The 13,468-nt window shown below is 38.1% G+C and overlaps 1 protein-coding gene across 1 annotated transcript; it reads right to left on the minus strand.

Annotated features, from left to right (window-relative positions):
* Positions 1–2,993: 2,993 nt before the first annotated feature.
* LOC140155004 (uncharacterized) lies at positions 2,994–12,192 on the minus strand. The gene is made up of 4 exons (XM_072177674.1): positions 12,087–12,192; positions 7,116–7,243; positions 5,837–6,002; positions 2,994–4,946 (listed from the first exon to the last, which is right to left on the minus strand). The coding sequence occupies exons 2-4, from the start codon at positions 7,194–7,196 to the stop codon at positions 3,592–3,594; spliced, it is 1,602 nt and encodes a 533-aa protein (XP_072033775.1). The 5' UTR covers positions 7,197–7,243; positions 12,087–12,192; the 3' UTR covers positions 2,994–3,591.
* Positions 12,193–13,468: the final 1,276 nt, after the last annotated feature.

Here is a 13,468-nt window from a genome sequence, read left to right on the forward strand (position 1 = left end):
TTGAATTGATTTTGACTTGAGAAAGGACATGCAGGGGAATATAAGTTTGTTTGATTTTAAATTTTCAATTAAATTTGAAATATCTGCACTTCATTGAGTGAGTCTCCATTATTTCTCTGTCATCTGTAATCTTCAGGGAGTTTAATATGATATACATTAGGAGACCAAAAAACCCTATTCTAGTAGGGGTTGTCGAGCGTTTATTATTATTTTTATTATTATTATCATTTATTTATTTATTGAAGGGTAAAATTACCCCAATGACCCCCTTTTGTCATCAGCTTACACCCAATGACCCCCCTTTTTTTTAAATAGAAATTTACACTCAGACAAACAAATAAAAATGCGCAAATTGTACAATTTTTACATTTTGTAGCACATTTTTGCAGTTTTGCCCAGAAAGTTATTCAATGACACAAAATTCATGCAATTCTAATCCTTTCCATACGTAATGGCCCATTACATTTTCTTGAAGCCGCCGCTGAATGACCCCCTTTTTTGACAAATAATCGCCTCCGGTAGATCCCTAGTCTGGTATCTTACTTTGGTAGGCACAGGTATGTCACTTTCATATTCGACTCGATTCGAGTGCCCCTCCCGGTCAAAGGCGGTGAAACCACAAATAACTTAACTGTAAATTTTGGAGTTACGCCCCATAAGAAAAGGCACTTGAAACTTGATTCTGAGTTTAGCGTCCGCCGCCCGCGTTGTGAATTTTGTGCCGCATTTGAGATGTGAAATCTGAAAATAATTCATTTATGTGCTACGAACCAGAAAGAAAATTTGTTGTGCAAAATTTTAACCCCCTTCAAAAACTATAGAAAACCTTGACAACTAGCGGAAGAATTCATGTTAATATTTGAGCATTAAAAGTATACAGATTTTTGACCCTTGCTCTATCCAATTATTTCAACTATACCTTTGGGATACCAGGGTAGACTAGAAGTAAACTTACTAGCCATGTACATGATATATTTATAATTTAAGATAGGAGATACTATATATATAAAAGACCTATTTTTAACAAATTGGTGCCAATAATAATTATTTCAATGTTCTGCATGATTGTTATTTTTGTATAAATGAGTCACCCCCCCCCCTTTTTTCCCCTATCCTCAAATGTATACAGAGAGGTTAATACAAATTGGAATGAAGAAGACTGATATACTTCGTAATACATTGAGTTTTAAAACTTGATTTAAACAAAAAGCAAGATAATTATACTTTTATAAACGTTTACCGGTATGTGTAGGCCTATTTGTGACATTTGAGACCCAAATAGAATGAACAAAAGTGCATTAGCATTGATAAAAGGCAGCGTATAATGAAACCTTGAAAATAATGTATAATGAAATAGTTGCCTCATTATGAGCTGAAAAAAAGGACGATAAATAATAATAATAATAATAATGAGGCGCTTGTATAGCGCAGAAATACCTTAAAAAGGCCTCTAAACTCGATATCAAGTTTCAAGTGCCGTATAGCTCAAGCTGTAACACCCTCTAGCCTAGGAACACCCTATTCTGAAATTTTGAATAAATATTAAATATTTTGGTTCTCGTCCTCTCCCTCCTCAATTTACTGGATTTGTCAGATTTTTTTCAAGTAGATTTTTCAACTTTTTTAAAACTTAGGAATAACCTACTTTCCCGGGCCTACTTTACGAAAACTTTATAGGCTTACAAATATGCCTAAATAAGTTTATTAGAGAACAAATATCACTTCCAAGAATTGTTGTGGTAATCTAGGGATTTATCCGCCTCAGAATGTCACATTAAAATGAAAAAAAGGGCTTCCTCATTTGCTCTAAAAAGACCGAAAACTAAGCCATGCTAATTACGGGGCTAATTTTACATTGAAAAAAAAAAAGACCTCCCTGCCTCATCAATTCATGAAAATCCTCTGGACGAGAACCAAAACATTAATTTTACACGGCCTATGGAAAGTTATAGGCTTATTATCAGTTTCAAGCTCTTAGGCCTAGGGAGAGAAAAATAGGCCCTATTAGGTCTATTACTGATACATGTTGTAACGTATCATGCCTAGGCCTATTTAATTTAAAGACCTACTTGATAGACGTAGTATTTGGCCTTGGCCTACTATTTAATATATTCATATGGAGGCCCGACATGGCATAGACCTAGCCAGCNGGTTAGGCCCAAACCCGGGGCGCAAAGAAATGATAGGTAAATTATACTGAATAAAAACAGAATAAATATTATATAAAATGCTTTAAAAGTTGTATAGGCCTACCTCACAAAATTAATTATACACGAATCTCAGGTACAAAATGGTGAGGGTCAAATATGGACCCGGTCCGTAAATCAGTAGGCGCTAGAGGTTGGTCTAGAAATCAAAGGGACATGAAATATTATTTTGATTTTTTCCCTACCAATATAGGATAGAAGTATAAGTTGAAATTTAAACATGCCTAAATATTCCTATTAAATTGTCACAAATGAGCTCAAAATAGTAAAATCACTGTAAAAATATTCCTTCATACAATATCTATATTTACTTTTCAATAATAAACAATAAAATTTAATCTGTTAGCTTTCATTTGGTACCAAATTTGTAGCCATACACCAAGATTTGAAAATAAAATCAAAGTTCCCGCAAAAGTTGCACTTCCACTAAAAACATCAATTCACCTAGCCCCCGGGCCTAGCCTAGACTCCCGGCCTAGACTAGTCTGAAAACTGTATTTAATTGATTGTTTCGCTAGTGTGAGCACGTCACCCACCACATGTGGGCCAGATAAAATGAGCGCCAGTGCTGGGCCACACGGAAGCCCGGCCAGCGTTGGGCCAGCTCTGGCGACATTATGTGGTCCATAAGTGACACACTATATTGGACCAGTTGTGACCGACTTGGTCTGGTCCAGTGCTGGCGCTCACTTTATGTGGCCCAACCCTGGTCCAGTACTGGGCCAGTGCAAATGGGCCCTTTTACTGGTCCAGTGCTGGTGGGTGTTTGCTGTGATCCAGGGGAGCTTATGGAAATATGGCAGTATACACCATAGAAGTGATGTAGTTAATTGGATTAACTATCATAGCAATGGATGAATACAATTTTGACTATATCGCCCAGCACTACAACGTTCATGTCATAGATGTCAAAGAAATGCTAATCACTCGCACCTGTCAGATTAGTATCATTGAAAAGAGCGGTATTGTATTCAAATTATGATTGCAGGCATACACAGGTGATGAGTGCAACCTGCTTGTGCAGGTTGGTACATTCAAAATTGTATTCATCCATTGCTATGGTAGTTAATCCGATTATGACGTCACTTCTACGGCGTATTGCACAGAGCCCCTGATTTATGCAAATATTTTGTTCAAAGTTGATAATTAACTTTGCACATGTACTTGCATTATTTATACAAAATATAAACTGAACAGAGCACATGAAATTTCTTATCCCAAATGTTCAAATTTGATTGTGTTATGTATTTCATATAGTTACTGTCATTTGAATAAAGTTGCTCATAAAGCAAGTGTGCAAAACAAAACTTTTGATTTTCTCTGATTTATTATTTAAAAAAAAAGACAGACTGTCCTGTCTCAAACTCTCAATGAAACATATAATTCACTTCAACCTATAGGCACCAATAGAATCTTGAGTAAATTGTGGGGAAAGCATGCTTTCAACATCCTGGCTGCATTCATCATCATCACTCATTTGGAGACTGTCAGTGTCAACTAAACGATGGATATCAACTATATCTAGTTGTGATTCAGCATACTCATCATCAGTAGACTTGTGAGTAAAGTCTGGAGTGTTGTTAAATTCTGTATCAAATGCCTCGGGAAACTCAGAGTCTTGATGTTGTGGAAATGGGTTTTTTCTTCTCAAAGGTGATACCAATCTCTTTTCTTCTGTAGGTTTGACTGTCAATAAACCATTTCTGTGACTTTTTACTCCTAAATGCTTTGTGTACAATTTAGTTCTGGGAGCTTCGCTTACGATTTTTTTGAGTCCTTTATCTGTTAGTGTTGTATCTTTCAAGGATTGCTGAGACACAAAATTTGAATCATCTTCATCAGAATAAAACATCAAACTTTTTCTATTGGGATTTTTCTTCCATAGGGAACCACCTTTCTGAACATCTGCAAATATATCTGAACTCTCTGAATCCCCTACTTCTGACAAATGACCTTTGGCCTCTTCACTTTTTTGCCTTAGTATTTGTATTGATTGTTCAGAAAACTGACTGTGCGCAAAAGGCAGAATCCCACTCAAATTGCTGAACTGGTCCAAGTCTTCCGAATCTGCTAAAGGGACCTTCAAAGCAGCTTTAGTAGACGGAAATTCTGATTTATCACTAGTTATTTCACACAATTTTAATTTTTGAAGCTCAGGTGATGTTTGTAAACTTGAATCTATAACTGTGTATGGACTTGTTACTTCAGATCCAGATGCCAAATTCAAATCCTCACTTTCAATTCTTACAAGCGGGCAACTGTCCTCAATCCTAGAAAACAAATTTGTATCATCGCTTTCTTGACAAACAGGTGCAGAAAATTGAGAATCAAACCCAATGGTTGGGTTTGAAAATGGTTCCGACAAGTTGATTTGCACTAGTGGTAAGCTATCATCCTCTGTATCATTTAGGTCAGAGCTCAATGTGTCATCAGGCTTGTCAATTTTACTGGATGGTGATGATGCTACTGTTGCATATTTAGTTGATAAATTAGGATGTGCGGTTGATGTTGTTGTTGATGCCTCTATATTTGTAGAGTTCATCATTTGATCAGATGATTGTGAGAAATTTGCTTGCGTAATCTCAGAGTCTAAGTGGGATGGAATACAGATTGAGGCTTCAGACTCCTTTGTTGGAGATATTGGTGGCATGCGAGGGGGAACACAAGGTGGTTGATCAAGACTACTTCCATTCTTCTTGTTCTGATAATCCTGAGTGTGTACATTTTCTTTCCCATTATCTGAAAAGACAAAGTTTATATAAATTATAAAGTTATAAATATAATACTTCCAATACCAAATAATAATATATTGGCAATTTGGCAATTAAAAGTAGCTTGATTTGGGAAAACACTTTTATAGTATAAACTACCAGCAGGTTGATTATTGGTTTCATTATTCATTTCTCTTAAGGCGAGTTGGAGCCTTTAGGCCATATTTGTCCAGTTTTGGTAATTTTGTTTAATACTTTATATTACATTGATCATATAGGAAATAAGTCAAGGAAGCCACTGGTCACATTAAAATTTCAATATGTATTGCAGTTGTTGAGTTCTGACAAATAATAGGCCAAAACAACATTTTTCACTATCCCCCAGGAAAATTCATGCACATGGGGAAAATAAACCCCATTACAATGAGCCTTGGGTCTCACATATTGAAGCAATATCTTTCCCTGTGGGCGTTGTCTTTATTTTCCTCAATATTTGAGCACGTACAAACACAGCTAGCTCAGGCACCGCTCCAAAATACGCCTTAAAACAAATATGAGGAAAATGTTTCGAACATACATGTATTTGTCTTTGTTTTTAATTGCAAGAAAACAAAAAAGAGTTACACAAAATGGGCACCCCATGACTTTTATTTAGTACACTGAATTTATTTGCATAAATTATTTAGTCTAGTCTGTAAGGGTGAAACCAACTGGTCAAGAAAAACACAGGGCATTAGTTTGATTGTGTATTCTACACCAACCTGTAAACATGCAAGAAAAAGATATCACTAAATACACCTGTCAATCTTGTGTACACTGGTAACGCAGGGACTACTTAATGACATCAGAATGCTATATTTTCATGACTGAAATCACTGATCTGATGTGCACAAACTTCCAAGATGATTTGTTATTTACCTGGTGTATGTTGAGGTTTCACAGCGGACTTGGGTTTGAAATATGTCATCAATTTACTCTGTTTTGTTTTCTTGGCTGATGATGATGATGTGTCAACGGTTAAAGGGTACGACCCAATGATATTGACAGGGTGAAAACTCAACACCCTTTGCTTCTTGGGTTTAGTCTGAAAAAGAACAGTAAAAATAATAGAATCAATGAAAGGAGGATGCTACAGCTATGAACTGATGTATGATTGAAAGGCTGTTAACCCATTTCTCCCCACTTGGCTGCTGAGTATAGAGTGTATGCAATAAACCAACCAGAATGGTATAACAATCAAAATGGCAGCCATGTTGGAGGACAGTTCTAAGACAGCTTTAGATGACCGAGGGACAGGTCTCTTGATCGATTCCACAGCCATTTAAACCTATCACCTGTTTTATTGCATTATCATGCAACTTGCTCCATGGTACCTTATGGAGGACAGAATTTCATTTAAATAAGGCTGACTACTCTGTCATGAGTAGAGTGATGTTGTATTGCATACCCTCTATTGGTGCCAATGATGCTGATGTTTCAATATACTATATGATAATTTGAAGAGCCACACAAATAACATGTTACGGGTTAAACCACAAAGATTCATTTTGGCCATTACAAAATCTAAACCAGAATATTTTCTACCTCAGTTTTACAGTCCAAATGAGGATTTTTACTTTGTAATAGGGCCAGTTCTTCCTAGAGGATGGTGAAAATTCCACACATTAAATTTAATGGACTTGATTACGGTATATCATGCCTGCTTGATGATTCTTTTGTGCCGAAGCAATAAATATAGGAAGAATCGCTATTGCATACTTTGCATATTGCATCAAGTACCCTTTGCCTTGGTAGTTGGTACTCTAAGTTGTATAAACATTGGACACATTATCCTCAGTGGCAGTGCACTAGCATATAGGTAAAAGGCAGGCCCGTAGCCAGGATATATTTTTGGGGGTGCTGATTTAGAAAAAGTGGACCTTTTTGGACGGGGAGGGGCGGATGGACATTTTAGACCAAAATGACATTAAAAACTCTATTTTGGGGGAGGGGCTGCTAAAAGGTAACAGTTCCAAAAGAGCAATACTCACAGGATGAAGTACCCATCTTGGTGTTTGGACCAGACTTGCCCTAGCATGCTTCAGCAGAATTGCATTGAAAATGGGGTGGTCTTTGCAAAACTAAACTTTTTACCCTGACTTTGCTTTGATTGCCAAAATTGGTGGACCCATATTTTCAGGCTGGGAATGTAACTCACCTGCTGCCTACCCTGAGCTGTAAGCCACACATCACACTCTTCTTGTACATGATCTGTCTCTCCACTTTTCCTTTTTCCCATGACTGCTCAACTCTATCCAATGTGGTATGAGCGGTACCTGCAGTATACTACAAAGAGCATTGCAAGAAAATAAGAAGAAAAGACATTGTAATCTTCTTTAAAAAAATATTCTATACCGGTACTGTACTCAACTAATTTTATGGTGTAGGGCAGGGGAGTGCCACCCAGATTTCAAACATGCGGGCTCTGGGGGTCTTAGGAACAAAAAGATATTGATGGGGGGGAGGGTCTCCTCAAGTCCACAACTGAAAAAGAGCTTGAACAAGGGGGTCTTGAGAGTTGCGCTAAACCTGTGCAATATGGAATGCCCCATGGACTATTATTTTCCCAGCTACAATATTTATTTCTTGAAAAAGATCACTTTGACAACATTCCCACCTGTACATTCCACTCCCATTGTGGCCTGTACACCATCCGTGATAATCAACTTTTGAAAAGCACCCTAAACAAGGATTTAACCCTGGGCCAAAATGATACCCTAAACAGGTTACACGAGCCTTCTCACACCCTAAACAGGGATTATATTCCTTACATCAAATTTCATACCCTAAATTTCATTTCCGCGTATTTAGCAATTGCAATTTTGCTACCATTTTTTCCTATTTTTCATGTTTTTGACACCCTAAACATGTTACGCGCGTACCCACGAAAAAATACCCTTTTTACGCATTTATATTATCGCGGATGGTGTACAGGCCACAATGGGAGTGACCCCCCCTGGGAACACATGTACGGACGCACAAAAATTTTGTGGGACGCGCATTTCCAGACCAGGTTTTACAGTTCTGCATCCGATCGGACGCAGAGTTTTTGAAGGCTAGTGGGAGCCTTGAGAGGTCAAACATGTTGTTAAAAGGGCATTTCGTGATCCACAGCCTCATCCCCCCACTTTTCTCAAAAAAAGTTGAGTCTTTATACCACTGACTGGAAACCTCTGGCTTCATAATGTTTATGTACCCAAAATTTCTTGCAGATTGATTCGTTTAGCAAAAATATCGTCAAATTTGAATTTTGTCTGGTATACCAGAACGAAATTACAACAGTTTACAGTGGCCTACATGTATGGAGCAGTGTAATACACATTATCATGCATAACTTGCAAACGCAAAATCAGAATCAACTGAAATTTTGGGAATGAGCTTTTTTCGTGGATATCTACTGAAAAATGATAACAAGAGGTTCAGGGATGCTAGTAGGATCACAAAATCCTCCTTTAATTATTGTCAATATTTATATTTTGCGACATTTATAATGAAAACAATTAACACTGAAGACACCCTACGGCACCTGCTACAACTTGAGAACAAGTCCCCAAACTTTCGAAATTTGCAAATTGTAGACTATGTAGTTACCGGACCGTAGCGTACTACATGTACAACTGATTTAGTTTTTAGGTACACCCATCGAATGTGTGTCATCGGCCCAGTCATCGGCCCTCAGACACACACATACAGGCATAGAGTTCTGCAGTAGCATGTTATTTTTTTAATGTCAACAAAACATGACAGTTTTAATATCATCAACTGACAACTCAAATAAAAAGGATATCAGTTAGTTCGCATAGCGCAAACTTAAAACACCGGGCAAAACAGACACGTCATTTATCGGTATGACATTTTCATAATTGGTGCTGCCCTATTTAAGTTTGCACTGAAGTGCCATCTCAATTTGGGTGCGCCAATTTCGATCATGTGCTAATGAATTTTTATTTATTCTGGATAAATAATAAAGTATTAATTATAATTTCAAGCATAGGTGTTTAGGCAAGAAGTACAAGAAGCTGCGTAATTAATATTATGACAAACATGCAACAATTTAAGCCACAGGAGCCTTGTATTTTTTAGTGCAAACTCTAATTGAAACCATGCAATGACGTTGCACTAGCTTTTTGTATACAGATCATCCCATACCGTACTAAAAGAGCTAAGTACGGTATGGGTTCCTCGTACTAGATATCAGTTTAACCCTAACACTGACCCATGCTTTTTGGTATCGGAAGTCAGAGAAGATCCGAATTTTTCAAGAAGAAGAAGAATTTTGACTTGGCACCCCGGATTCGAACCTTTGACCCCTCGCATGCCAAGCGAGATCGCGGACCGGTAGCTGCTCGGGTTATTGCTGCCCGCCAGCAATTCCGTGAGCATATCACACTTCGGTGATTGCGTCGCCGCAGACCCTGGGATGCATGCATGTTAGGCCAATGGAACTCGATTATTAGTTTCCGATTGGATGTTTGAAAAAAAGGATGAGGTTGCTATTTCATTATTCATTATTTGGTCTCTTTTCATTATCCATTATGTCAACAAAATCAATGATTTTATGAACAGCTTTCTCTAAATTTAGGTACCCCACCAGTACCAAAGTATATATTGTTGATGAAAGACCATTTCAAAACAGGTATTAATGCTTAGATCATCATTACAGACATTTTGCAACAAATTGAGAAAAGATTTGAATTTGTTTTTATTAAAATGAAAAGAAATTTGCAATTTTTGTAATCACTAGAAACATGATGAGGTTATCCGTAAATTTCCATTATTTACCACATCCTCTACCCCTACAACTAAGAAAACTGCTGATTATGATCAGCAGGGGATGTCAGACATTTTAAGAGTTTCAATTTTGATTATTTCCATCTCAGTTTTCAGATAATTGACTTTTTTATAAAAATAATGAAAGTTTTGGTCGAATCGAAAAGGTGATGCGGGCGGTCAATAGGAAACTAACAATCGAGTTCCATTAGCCTTATGAATTTTTCATCGTGGTATTTTGTGGTTTTTACTGGTGTTAGGGGTAATGGACACTCTAATCTGGAAAAATACATCTTTTTTAACCCTAGTTACTATGTAGTTACCGGACCGTAGCGTACTACATGTACAACTGATTTAGTTTTTAGGTACACCCATCGAATGTGTGTCATCGGCCCGGTCATCAGCCCTCAGACACACACATACAGGCATAGAGTTCTGCAGTAGCATGTTATTTTTTTAATGTCAACAAAACATGACAGTTTTAATATCATCAACTGACAACTCAAATAAAAAGGATATCAGTTAGTTCGCAACGCAAACTTAAAACACCGGGCAAAACAGACACGTCATTTATCGGTATGACATTTTCGTAATTGGTGCTGTCCTATTTAAGTTTGCACTGAAGTGCCATCTCAATTTGGGTGCGCCAATTTCGATCATGTGCTAATGAATTTTTATTTATTCTGGATAAATAATAAAGTATTAATTATAATTTCAAGCATAGGTGTTTAGGCAAGAAGTACAAGAAGCTGCGTAATTAATATTATGACAAACATGCAACAATTTAAGCCACAGGAGCCTTGTATTTTTTAGTGCAAACTCTAATTGAAACCATGCAATGACGTTGCACTAGCTTTTTGTATACAGATCATCCCATACCGTGCATTACAAAGAGCTAAATGCGGTATGGGTTCCTCGTACTAGATATCAGTTTAACCCTAACACTGACCCATGCTTTTTGGTATCGGAAGTCAGAGAAGATCCGAATTTTTCAAGAAGAAGAAGAATTTTGACTTGGCACCCCCGGATTCGAACCTTTGACCCCTCGCATGCCAAGCGAACGATCGCGGACCGGTAGCTGCTCGGGTTATTGCTGCCCGGCCAGCAATTCCGTGAGCATATCACACTTCGGGTGATTGCGTCATCGCAGACCCTGGGATGCATGCATGTTAGGCCAATGGAACTCGATTATTAGTTTCCGATTGGATGTTTGAAAAAAAGGATGAGGTTGCTATTTCATTATTCATTATTTGGTCTCTTTTCATTATCCATTATGTCAACAACATCAATGATTTTATGAACAGCTTTCTCTAAATTTAGGTACCCCACCAGTACCAAAGTATATATTGTTGATGAAAGACCATTTCAAAACAGGTATTAATGCTTAGATCATCATTACAGACATTTTGCAACAAATTGAGAAAAGATTTGAATTTGTTTTTATTAAAATGAAAAGAAATTTGCAATTTTGTAATCACTAGAAACATGATGAGGTTATCCGTAAATTTCCATTATTTACCACATCCTCTACCCCTACAACTAAGAAAACTGCTGATTATGATCAGCAGGGGATGTCAGACATTTTAAGAGTTTCAATTTTGATTATTTCCATCTCAGTTTTCAGATAATTGACTTTTTTATAAAAATAATGAAAGTTTTGGTCGAATCGAAAAGGTGATGCGGGCGGTCAATAGGAAACTAACAATCGAGTTCCATTAGCCTTATGAATTTTTCATCGTGGTATTTTGTGGTTTTTACTGGTGTTAGGGGTAATGGACACTCTAATCTGGAAAAATACATCTTTTTTAACCCTAACACTGACCCATGCTTTTTGGTATCGGAAGTCAGAGAAGATCCCCCCGGGATTCGAACCTTTGACCCCTCGCATGCCAAGCTTAACGATCGCGGACCGGTAGCTGCTCGGGTTATTGCTGCCCGCCAGCAATTCCGTGAGCATATCACACTTCGGTGATTGCGTCATCGCGAGACCCTGGGATGCATGCATGTTATGAATTTTTCATCGTGGTATTTTGTGGTTTTTACTGGTGTTAGGGGTAATAGCAATTTTAATGTTATTATGCAATCAAGTTTACAACACTATCAGTCTTACAATGAGCAGAAAGTCACTGAGTCATGCCATTCAAGTACATATTGATTACCTCAAGTGGCCTACTGTAGTGACTAGATATGACCCTGTGTGACAGTGTGATTTTCCATGGGTGACTGTAGGAACCCATGGATTCGATCCATGTAGTTTTTAGGCAAGCTTAAAAAATAATAGTTAATAATAACTGCCAAATCTCTTTTAAGCGTTAGTTAATCGTTCTTAATTTATGAAAAGGAAACATGATTGTCCTACCAACAATTTATGATGAAAATAAGGCTTTCACGACAGCGTAGATTCCATTGTTGCGATTTCAAATCAATCTTCGATGTTGTTTCGCATTTTTATCCATCCCGCCATCTTTTTTTTTGTTACTGTGGACAGCTCGTCACCATAATTACTTCAAGGCGCACTACACTGACTTTTCAATTACAATTCGCAAAATATTATTTGCCATATAAAACAAGGACACAAGTCCCAGGGCAGGGGTTGTCCCGGGGTGCTGTACACTAGTGTGGTGAATTCTTATGGCTCAAAAAATGCTTGCTCCCCCACTACGCTCCGGGACTACACTTCGCCGTGCCAAAAATCTTTGGCCCGGCTTTTGATGTTGGGCCGGGGGCACTTATGACCATACAGGTATGTTCTTCCGCAAGGCCCGTCCGCGTCCTACCCCTTTTTGGATTTCACAGCTCAGAAAGACCCCTTACAATTTGACCAAAATAATGCTCCCAAAGACCCACCAGGCTCAAAATTCCGGGGGAACCTACCCACCAAACATTTTTGATTCCCCCCCCCCCCCAAATTAACTACAGGGGTATGCCCTGCAAATAGGCCTAAATTTAACATGTTTAAAATCCGCCCATTGGCTCAGGTGATTTGAGATTCTACTGGAGTACTTACAATAGGAGTCTATCGTCGAAAAAGGGGTCATTAGGCCTATGGTGTGAAGACACTAAACAGGGACTGTCTTTTGGAATTTGCAGGAGAGCATTAAATAGCTCTTCTGGAGTCTTCAAGAAGAGATGTTTAGAGCATTTACAATAGAATGTAAGGAGAGAATAGTCAACTAAGGGGGCTGGCATTTTCTTCGGAAGGGGGGGGGTCCCAAAAATAAATTAATAAATAAATACATTTTTGAGTCTGTAGTTGGAAGGGGGGGTCATACATTTTTTCGACCAGCGATAGGGGGGGTCGTAAAAAATTTTGCCCTCGATAGGGGGGGCATAAAAAATTTGACTCCGGTCACCGACATTGGGACCCCCCTTCCGAAGAAAATGCCAGCCCCCTAAGGAGAGCTAAAAATCACTCTCCTATATCAGATTTAAGGAGAGCAGGTAGAGAGCGATTACTCTCGCTCTCTCCTCAAAAGGCAGTCCCTGACTAAACACTGGGTGTCATTGACTGTGAAAAATTAAAAAAATGTGCAAAATTTGTGAAAATTCAGTGCTACAAGAATGTAAAAATTGTTCAAAATGTATGTGAAGCACGCAAAAAATTTGCAGATTTGCTGTAAATTTCCAAAAAAGGGGTCAATGGGTGTCGGGTGTAAGCCAGCCTAGTGGCGGCACTACGGGATGGTGGATTTTCTTGACCCCCTTCACCAGGGCCCAGTGCCAATGCATTTGTAGGTATGT

This window comes from Amphiura filiformis, chromosome 6 (assembly GCF_039555335.1).
Source record: "Amphiura filiformis chromosome 6, Afil_fr2py, whole genome shotgun sequence".
Lineage (NCBI taxonomy): Eukaryota > Metazoa > Echinodermata > Ophiuroidea > Amphilepidida > Amphiuridae > Amphiura > Amphiura filiformis.